At 43.9% G+C, this 10,133-nt stretch overlaps 1 protein-coding gene across 1 annotated transcript in view; it reads right to left on the bottom strand.

Moving 5' to 3' along the window:
* The window catches only part of LOC310940749 (phospholipid-transporting ATPase ABCA1-like), a 34,114-nt gene that overhangs the window by 5,198 nt on the left and 18,783 nt on the right, over nucleotides 1–10,133 (bottom strand). Inside the window, exons 13-44 of the mRNA XM_083905745.1 lie at nucleotides 9,293–9,501; nucleotides 8,937–9,113; nucleotides 8,619–8,841; nucleotides 8,296–8,517; nucleotides 7,809–8,013; nucleotides 7,554–7,661; nucleotides 7,291–7,465; nucleotides 7,056–7,187; nucleotides 6,835–6,974; nucleotides 6,590–6,727; nucleotides 6,272–6,501; nucleotides 6,069–6,141; nucleotides 5,764–5,966; nucleotides 5,561–5,612; nucleotides 5,342–5,458; nucleotides 5,055–5,203; nucleotides 4,833–4,957; nucleotides 4,122–4,220; nucleotides 3,823–4,012; nucleotides 3,632–3,726; nucleotides 3,490–3,522; nucleotides 3,272–3,377; nucleotides 3,064–3,138; nucleotides 2,363–2,532; nucleotides 2,090–2,267; nucleotides 1,526–1,641; nucleotides 1,287–1,431; nucleotides 1,039–1,162; nucleotides 808–937; nucleotides 544–727; nucleotides 351–457; nucleotides 81–222 (exon numbers count right to left, since the gene is read on the bottom strand). Of these exons, the coding sequence (XP_083761871.1) occupies nucleotides 81–222; nucleotides 351–457; nucleotides 544–727; nucleotides 808–937; nucleotides 1,039–1,162; nucleotides 1,287–1,431; nucleotides 1,526–1,641; nucleotides 2,090–2,267; nucleotides 2,363–2,532; nucleotides 3,064–3,138; nucleotides 3,272–3,377; nucleotides 3,490–3,522; nucleotides 3,632–3,726; nucleotides 3,823–4,012; nucleotides 4,122–4,220; nucleotides 4,833–4,957; nucleotides 5,055–5,203; nucleotides 5,342–5,458; nucleotides 5,561–5,612; nucleotides 5,764–5,966; nucleotides 6,069–6,141; nucleotides 6,272–6,501; nucleotides 6,590–6,727; nucleotides 6,835–6,974; nucleotides 7,056–7,187; nucleotides 7,291–7,465; nucleotides 7,554–7,661; nucleotides 7,809–8,013; nucleotides 8,296–8,517; nucleotides 8,619–8,841; nucleotides 8,937–9,113; nucleotides 9,293–9,501 (4,572 nt within the window). The remainder of the gene's footprint in view (nucleotides 1–80; nucleotides 223–350; nucleotides 458–543; nucleotides 728–807; nucleotides 938–1,038; nucleotides 1,163–1,286; nucleotides 1,432–1,525; nucleotides 1,642–2,089; nucleotides 2,268–2,362; nucleotides 2,533–3,063; nucleotides 3,139–3,271; nucleotides 3,378–3,489; nucleotides 3,523–3,631; nucleotides 3,727–3,822; nucleotides 4,013–4,121; nucleotides 4,221–4,832; nucleotides 4,958–5,054; nucleotides 5,204–5,341; nucleotides 5,459–5,560; nucleotides 5,613–5,763; nucleotides 5,967–6,068; nucleotides 6,142–6,271; nucleotides 6,502–6,589; nucleotides 6,728–6,834; nucleotides 6,975–7,055; nucleotides 7,188–7,290; nucleotides 7,466–7,553; nucleotides 7,662–7,808; nucleotides 8,014–8,295; nucleotides 8,518–8,618; nucleotides 8,842–8,936; nucleotides 9,114–9,292; nucleotides 9,502–10,133) is intronic.

Genomic DNA, 10,133 nt, shown 5'->3' with positions numbered 1-10,133 from the left:
AGATAACGTTTAACATCTTTCCATCTTGTATGTTTTATCATTACGTCATACGAAAACAGAGAAAAATTAATGTTGCTGACCTCGCAGACTTCTTTCTCAGGCACTCCTCGCAGGATGGCGTAAAACTCCAGATGCTCTCTGCCCGTCAGGAGGTCATTGATGGCGTCAAACTGAGGACAGTAGCCCATGTTCTGATGCACTTCATCTATCTCTGTGTTAACACTGTGGTGGGGGAAAAAAAACAAACAAAGAAGGTGGTTTTTATCTCTACAGGAGTAAAATGGAGTTGTTTTATTCTGGCCTAATTGGCTGCATAGGAGAATAATTTGCTATAATTAATGCGTCCGAACCTTTTGCCTGCCAGGTAGGCCTCGCCGCTGGTCACCAAAGAGTCTCCTGTGAGCATTTTAAATGTGCTGGTTTTCCCCGCTCCATTTACCCCCAGCAAACCAAAGCACTGTGAGAAGAGAAAGACACCGTTATGCATGTGACATTAATTTTTCTGGTGGTGTGGTCATGGCAGATACAACAGGCTTATCGTACCTCTCCAGGGGGGATGCCAACGCAAAGCCGATCCACTGCCGGCTTCTGTTTCCGCTTGTAAATCTTGGTAAGCTGTCTGAGCTCCAGGATGTCCGTCTGTCCTCCACCACTCAGGATCCTCTGTCGCTCTCTGGCCACATCCTCGTCCTCTTCCCCAATAGGCTTCAGGTGACTGGAAGACGACCTGGAAAAGCGCAGGAGGTAATGTTAATTCGCGAGGCTGTATTATGTGGAGAAAAGCTTTTGTCGCGAACGTTCACCCACCTGGCCTTGATGCAGAAGCGGTACTGAATAAGGACCGTGATGCAGAAGAAGATAACACCCTCTATGGCCATTGCAAACAAATTCTTCCCCACCATGTCCCAGGCCAGAGGCGAACGGAAACGGTTTTCACCTATAAACAGAGCCAGCATTTTAAGCAACAGACTTCTCCTAACTGCCTATTTTAAAACAAAGTCAGCACATTTTTCCCGTGAGAAGACGTGCTTTACTCACCAAATCTCTCCAAAGCATCTGCCATTGCCTGATTCTTCACCATGTCAATCAATCCCCTGCCCAGGCAGAAGTGTGGAAAGATGAGGAACACGTTCTTCAGGATGTCATTGATGCCACCGATCTCCTGAAACGGGAAGGCAACATTCATTTAATATGCTCTCTCGATCATTACATGCTAGATTTGAACATTTTGTTTCTAAAGACTGTACTATTGAATAAAAAAAGTGGTCCATGCAAATGTTACTTACATTGCTCCCAAACAGCTCCAGCACAAATGTGGAGACACTGCCGTTGATTCCGATCAATATGTTGACACTGGTAAGGACCACATATGCTGTGCTGGGGATCTTAAAGAAAAATGAGGCTGGATACATCAGAGGGGTGATCGACCATCTGAAAAGAGACACAAAGGTTATTTTAGATGAGATGAATTTAAAAAAAATATATAATGAAGAACCGATTCAGCTGAATTTGAAGTCAGACTCACCCATAGAGCAGCAGCAGCAGAGCCAGCACAGGCAGGTTAGTGGAAGAGACGTAGGCGTCTTGTTGAAAACACACAAAGATGATGATGACCAGTGTAGCTGGGACGATGTAGTTACACTGCAGAAGGGAGAGAAGAACGACAGGATTCAGCATTTAGAAAGGTGAGGGGGACTTTCGTCTTCAATACAGTTCACTACTGTTGAAAAGTTTGGGGTCACCTATACAATTATTCCAAGTTTTCCATTAAAAGTCACACTTTTATTCATTTTCAGCTGTGCTAACATCATTTGCACAAGGGTTTTCAAGGGTTTTCTAATCATCCAATTAGAACACTGGAGAGATGTTTGCTGGAAATGGGCCTCTATACACCTATGTACATATTCCATTAAAAACCAGACGTTTGCAGCTAGAATAGTCGTTACATTAACAATGTATAGAGTGTATTTCTGATTCATTTAATGTTATATACATTGAAAAAAAAGTGTTTTTCCTTCAAAAATAAGGACATTTCTAAGTGACCCCAAACTTTTGAATGGTAGTGTATATTGAAATGGGAGTTTCTTACCATATCCCAGACAAAGTTGGCCAGCCAGTAGTGGAAAGGATGCACTCCACTGATGAACTGCATGTGTTTGGCCTTGTTCACTCTCTCCTGAATGAGGAAAACCACAAAACTGGCAGGGACAAAGGACATGGCAAAGATCACGCAGATGGACACCAGCACGTCCACGGATGTCGTCATTCTGAGGGACACAGATGAAAGATGAGATTAGACGTCTCCAGAGAGAACATTGTTAACGTCTTAAAAAGAAATGCTCCTTCAAACCATAATACTCACAGTGCGACCTGTGACAGCTGCTCCTTGGTGAGGTTGAGTGGGTGATTGAAGGCAGTGATGCCAAATTTGGCGGGGTCTTTTCCAGCTGGCAGATTTGCCCGCAGGATTCCGTTGTTCATCACATTGAGGAAAGAGCCAATGCTGTGCCAGCCCTTGTTGTTAAACCAGATCTGAAAAAGAAAGAAGCAGACACATGTAAGATTTTAGTTTCTGTAACCTCAGAGACAAAACAAATAAACCAATTGCTGTGTGATCAGCGGAGTGCCATAAGCTTCAAGGTTTTGTCCTTGAAATGTTGCCCACATGGCTCAATTCCTACAAAAATGATGTGTGTCCTTATTTAATCCAATTTCTGTGCCTTTGTTCAGCTTTAATGACCTTTTTTGGTACAACTGAATTTAGAAAGTTGAGAAAAATTGAGAAAATTTCTACTCTGACACAGATTAACACAACGCAGTGCACGGCAAGAAGTGTCTCAACGCTGTGGAGGCGGTGCACATTTTTAATCTACAACAATTTGGGAATTAATAATTACATGAATAGGATGACTAATACACATTGTGTCTACATAAACCTTATTAGAGTGTTGTTGAATTTGGCCAGGAAAGCTTTTTTTAATTACCTGCAGTGACACGTGGTGTTGTATAACCAGTTTCTGTGTGTGTGTGTGTGTGTGTGTGTGTGTGTGTGCGCGTGCTAACCTTGACATTATTCTTGGTGTCCAATCCTTGGATAAAAACGGAGAGACTGCCAAAGAAACGATCTGTTGGAGTTCCCTGTAGGATGGGAGAGTCAGGAGGAGAGAGTCAGCTATCACAGAACACATGTTCAAACCTACAATAACTGGATTCTACGACGATAAAAATCTCGAAGTGATTCCCTGCACGCATGTTTGTGTCTTTCACTTACCCTCTCCAGGCGGAAGCGTCTCCTCAGGTTAGCGATTGCGTCATCAATTTCGTCTTTGTGGGACATAATATGGGAGTTCTTGGCACCGAGTGAGAATCCACCGTATCTGTGGAGAGCACAGTCATTTTGACATCAGTGAAGGATACAGCAGAGCTGCACTCAGTTAAATGCTACAGATATGACACAAGACTCATGTCTGCTCATGGCTGATAATGTACCTGAACTCGTTGACCCAGATTTTGTTCTTCAGGCTGTAAAAGAAAGGAAAAACGTCCGGTCACTTACACTGATTCGATAGAGAAAAGACACAAGGAAGCCAGAATGGACACAAATTAGAGTCATATAAGAGCTGAGCGTTACCTCTTGCCAATAATCTGAGCGTAGGTTTTCACCAGATAATCCGAGATGTTTCTGCCAGTCAAATTCTGAAGAGTGTCTGTTTCGCTAATTTTCATCTGGATACACAAACGGGCAAAGTTAGTTTTTGCATATTCATTGGTTAAGTTGCATTGTGTGTCCATAAGAGAACAACATGCTGGAAGTTTACAAACCTGTGGTGGTGGAAGTCCGCCAGCAGCAGCCGGACACTCCGGAAGCATCCTCTTGCGGCCTTCGCAGCTACACTCACACAGGGGTGAGGGATTCTCCATGGTCCAGTTGCCTTTGTCGAATATGTCCATCACACTCTCAGAGACTTGTGGGATTGACCACTCGTCCTCTATTGCAGTGCAAGCGGAGTCACTGGAGTACACAGTGAGATGAGTTTATATCAAAGTGCAAATCGCCAGTTTTAGCATGTACTACATCTTTCTAATTTACCCTTTCTTTGTTTTTACAAAGAAATACTTACAATATGGGTTCTCCTTTCATGCAACGTGTTCCAAAACCTGGTTTTTCTGTCAGAGCTCCCAGTAGTTTATTGATGTGAGGGTCCTCGGGCAAGAGAAGCCATTGAATAACACATAGTAGATGTGACAGTAGCAGTTTATCCATGAGTAATAATGGTGTCATAATTGTGAATCCCTGCTAACTAGTGCCTCTAAGCAGTGAGTAAAGTTAAAGGAGACATATTATACACTATTTCTTCAAGTTAATCCAGTTCCCCGGTGTCCTAACGAACATGTCTGTGAGATGCTTTGGTCAAAATACTTTAAGGATGAAGCACCAACGCAGTTCAATCACCCTGCGAAAACAGCCCTGTTCAGAACGCTCACCTTTGAGTGCCTGTCTCTTTAAATGCAAATGAGACACAGGAAACTACATCAGGGTCACTGAGGCTCCGGCAGCTAACAGCAGTTAGCATTTGGAAAAGCCATCATTTGCCGACTCTAGCCGGCACATTGCCGTCAACATGTATCCACTGGAAACATAAATCCTCTGCGGCTGGAAGTTTGTGTAGAACTCTGTGCTGCACTGTGCAGCCAAGAATAGAACACTTCGCAAAAAGTTGATTTTGCATAATATGTCCCCTTTAACATTTCGGGCATTATCCATCCATCCATTCATATGATAAGAAAAATGATTATGTTGCTTAAATTGACAAATGGAAGCCATCTCTTACCTGATGAAGGTGAACTGCTCTCCATACATGCTGGAATCCAGTTCCAGACTGGGGTACTTTCCAAATGGAGGAACGATCAGGCTGAACACCAGGGCGATACACACAAATACAGCAGGAAGAACGATCTGGAAAAACAACAGCATGGAAATGCATTACGTGAAAAATCCCAGATGTAAGAACTATGGCGTTGAACAGAAAGATCTCGGGAGCACAGTGGCATACCTGAGCAAAGAATCCTTTCCGAGAGCGCCGGGCATAGAGGAATCGTTTCCAGAGGAGTGCGACAAACTGTTGTCTCTTCAGACTCCAGCCTTTGACCTGGTACGAACCTTTGCCATCTGTTCCACTGAGCCAGTCTGTCTCACGGGACTCTGAAGACAGAAGGCCACAATACCCATGAACAAGCTTTCAACATGATTGATAGCCTTCCTTATTTCGTAGACCTGAAAATGCAATCTCCTTTGAGATATCTGATAAAATATATAAAAGGCAAGGTCGGGCAGTTTTACCTGGATCGCCTTCAGAGTCATTTAAATCTAAGTCATCTTCAGTGAAGGGCTTCAGGCAGCTCTGGTGGTCTCCAAAGGCGTGATGACGACGACGAGTCCTGGTCGGAACAACTCCATCTACAGTCACAGGAAGAAAGTCAGCGCACTGATTTCACCAAAGGTTTTATCATCTTCACAATAACCTAAAAGTCAAAATGTTAAAAATCCCATAAACTTCACCTGAAAGCTCAACAGAGTCCACACCACTGTCCTCAGCCACTTTCAGGAAAATCTGAAAAAATAGAAAACATAAGATTTAAACTGAAAACAGATGGTGACTAGATCCAAAACCATAAACCCACTTAATCATGTATAACCCACCACATTGATTTTATTTAAATTCAACAATGGAAAGCCAAGTTTGAGAGAAGTCAATGCTTTACCTCTTCCAGGGTTGTATCGGATATTCCATAGCTGGATATTCCCAGGTCGGTGAGTCGGTCATCGAGCTCGTGGAACAGCTCCACAAAGGCGCCGTCTTTGGCGGACTGGTAGGGCAAGATGTACGTGAGCTCATGGCCTAGATCCTCCACCAGGCGAGCCTCGGAGACATGCTTGAATATCACATTTGAGATGAGGGACACATCTGCAGGGAAAGAAGATTGAGAGTTCAGTGAGTGTGCATTTATTATCATTATTATTTTAACATGATATAAACTGTCAGAAAGATAGCGTATCATCATCTTACCAATGGTGGTGGTTTCACTTTCTGGTTCACTGCCCAAACCAGCATCCGAGCTGCTCTCTGATACGCTGTCCTCCTGAAGAACAGAGAGGGAGCAAAAACCATTAAAGAAAGTAATTAAGGCTGATTAAAGCAAGCATTACATTACTAAGAAACAAATACAAGCTTCTTAGTTTCTCGTCTGTGATGCTCCTTTTCTCTTTTACCTTCTCTGCTTTCTTGCTGTAGCTGACAGTGCTGGCAGAGTTCCTGCAGGACTGGAGCGCCAAGTCGTAATCCCTCTTGACCAGAGTCAGGTAATAGCCCGTCCCCAGCTGAGTCTTCAGGAAGAGCGAGGAGCCGACACAGCACAGCTTGCCGTGGGAAATGATGGCAATTCGGTCACCCAGGATGTCGGCCTCGTCCATATGATGAGTGGACAGGATGATGGTGCGACCTGATGTGAAGAAAAAACACATTGTGTTTAATTTCTAGCACTGAAAAGAATAAATGACTACTCCGTGACAACTATAAGTAGTGTTTACCCTGTCTGTATTTAAGCAGCAGGTCCCAGATTCCTCTACGTGCATATGGATCAACCCCAGCAGTCGGTTCATCCAGAATCACAACCTTTGAACCGCCAACAAAAGCCAGGGCCACGGACAGCTTCCTCTGCATCCCACCTACAAAGATAACAAGGAAAAGTGTCATTTATACAGAAACAAAAACAAACAAAAAAATGTCCAGTATTACTACAAACAGGGGTGACATTGAAAATATTCACACTGACCAGACAGGGTGCTGGTGCGGGATGTCCGTTTGTGAGGCAGTCCAACATCGTTCACAATCTGCTCCATCTCGGCCTTCACCTGCTCCTCCGGCAGCCCCTTCAGACGGGCGTAGAACCAGATGTGTTCCTCAACCGTCAGCCTGGATTACAGGACCACAGGTTAACAAAAGTGGCCTTGTGCGTGCTTAGAATTCACTGTGCCAATGATGTTGTGTACATACATGCTGAAAAGCACGTTGTGCTGAGGACAGACGCCCAAATTCTTTCGAATGGTGCTGAGTTCACTGCGGATGTCCTTGCCGAGGATGTACGCCGTACCAGAGGTTGGTGGGAACAACCCGGTCAGGATTGACCTGTTAGAAACCCAGGGACACAAGAGGATATCATTATTTCATAACTCCTCTCTTGGGAGTGTTGCAAATGTCCTACATGACAATTGAGTCAGCATCGTCTTACATAGTTGTGGTCTTGCCGGCTCCGTTGTGTCCGAGGAAGGAGGTGATCTGTCCTTCATAGAACTTCAGCGACAGTCCGTCGACAGCGAGCTTGTTTCCGTGGCTGTAGACTTTCACCAGGTTCTCGATGTAAACACCGGGGTCGATGTGGCCCGGCTCCTCCTCAATGCACACACCTGTGGATAAAATAATGACAGTGACGTCAGTGTCACAACTCTAAACAGATACACAGTACATATTAACAATAGTGATCATGATTCGTACCATCAGGGTTCTTTGACATAGAGGTGGACATGTTCTTGTTTTCTCTCTCCCCACACCAGTATGTCCTAGTGAAAGGGAAATACCAAGGCCTGGGGATACCATACTGACCTGGAACAGAGAGGAGTGTTCAACATTTTAGTGTCCGCTAAAACTACTTAAAAAAATGTATAATAATAATAATAATAATAATACCACAATATTACTGTGCATCAATGATTCAGCGATTAAAAGTACAAAACACAAATGTAAACTTACCAGGAAACACAGCCTCGATGTACCAGGTCATTATTCCATACAGAACTGAATCAAACAACATGAGGCAGATGGAGGTGGTCAGGTTGTAGCTGTCCTCCTCCAGAGGACTGGCCAGAAGATTTGACCACTGGATCCCCACACCTTGCTCCTCAAACAGGGACAAGTACTCACAGCCAAACCCAAAAGCAACAGGAGAAAGAAGGCTCTGAGGAAAGAAACAAAGAAACCGGAGTTTAGTGGAGAGTAAATGTAATTTTGGCTACAAGTATATATATATATATATATATATACATACACACATACATACATACATATACATATATATATATACACATATACATATACATATATATATATATATATATATATATATATATATATATATATATATATATATACATATACATACACACATATACATATATATATATAGACACATATACTGATCATGTGTTAATATGTGTAGGACCAAATGTCTTCCACTCACCACGACAACTTTTGCTGCATAGCCAACGTAGTCTTGCCAGGCTACACACAGCACATATGGCAGGTAGAGAGTGAAGTAAATGATGCCGCCGCAGGCCGCTGCCAGGTTGGCACGAGAGAACAGGGTGCTGATGAGGAAACACTGCATGATGGTTACCACGCCAAACGATCCCAGGAAAAGAAACACGACGCCTGAGTCACTGTAAGGAAGCAAGTTGCCCATCTGAAAAGAAAACAGCAGGGAAATGGGAGTTAAACTGTTGCCTCGTCGCACCACTGACATTACTGTGTGACGATCAATGCGTATGTAGGACCAAAACCAACCTTCAGCAGCATCACCAACAAGCCGGCGCTGATCAGCAGCGGGATCAAACTGCTGATGAACCAGCTGAGCCACAAGGTGCCATTGTTCAGTCCCATGATCCTCATGGTCTCCTTGAGCCTCGCCTCCTTCTCATACACAACACCCTTGATGATGATGGCCACCGAGTACATCCACGCCAAGGTCATGAAGAGAGGCATTGACCGGCTCATCACCCGAAGGAAACTGTGAAACCGGGCGCGGAAAATGAATTAGACAACCCTCAAAGCGTTTGTAAGAAAAAAGCAACAACTCTTTTACTGTGCAAACTGTTCACTTACATATCATCAACATAACAGGGGTAGGGCATCTGCTGAATGTAGACGCCCGTCCTCTCCTTGGTGCCAGTGATGGCTCTGATGATTCCATGCTCGATGACGTCCTGCAGGTAGGAGAACCCGCCCCAGATGTACCGAAGATCCTCGAAGGGGTCTGCCCTGGGACCGGGGTCCCAATACCTAAAAAGAAGAATAAAATTGTATGTTTTATAAAACTGAAAATGCTTTAAGAATAAATAATAACTTGACACAGTCATACAGGTGATATTCATACACAGGAGTTAACTTATCAACTTAATTCAAGGAAGCCCAGTTGCCTCCATCTAACTCCTGAAGATGAATGAGACACTGCCACTTACCCATCCTTAATCTTGTTCGTCCTCTCCACGTTATCAATGTCCATGCGGATCTTGTAGTTGACATTGGGAGGCAGGTCAGTGCTGTTGCTTCGGGCGATGTCCGAAAACACAATTCCTGCCCAGAATTTCTGGTGGTTCAGGAGACCCATGGATTTGTTGACCAGTCGCTCCTCATTAGCTACAGGCTCCAGCTTGTCCAGGTTCACACACTGCAGAAGAGAGGGGCAGTTTTGATCGGTTAGACACAAAAAATACAGCGACGAATTAGCTGCTGTAAGATGCAAATGACTGAACGCAATAGTCAAATAAGTGCTACTGATTATCATACAATTTGCATCACTTTGCATTCATGTCTTAAATGCTCAGTTACGATGGTTTACATAGTCAACAGCCTGCAGCTCATAAAGCTAATCAGCTCTTTTACATGTATTTGTCGTCAATCAATCATTGTTCTGGTGCTCGGAACACACATTCACGCGTCTTGGCAAGTGAACTGTTGTTTAGCCAATATCTTGAGACCTTCTCTCACGTTCAGATGACCTCATCTCTGCATACCAAGTGTGTGAGCGGCCAATGAGGTCAGAAAGCATCATGAAAATAGAAAAGCACCACCAATGCTATTGGTCTGATGGGCTTTTATGGTCATGTCAGGCTTTGACATAGGTTTTGGTGTGAAAATTATCTACACACACACACACACACACACACACACACACACACACACACACACACACACACACACACACACACACACACACACACACACACACACACACACACACACACACACACACACACACACACACACACACACACACACACACACACACACACACACACA

The sequence above is a fragment of the Microchirus variegatus genome (assembly GCF_963457635.1).
Source record: "Microchirus variegatus genome assembly, chromosome: 19".
Classification (NCBI taxonomy): domain Eukaryota; kingdom Metazoa; phylum Chordata; class Actinopteri; order Pleuronectiformes; family Soleidae; genus Microchirus; species Microchirus variegatus.
This window is presented reverse-complemented; position numbering and strand designations above follow the sequence as displayed.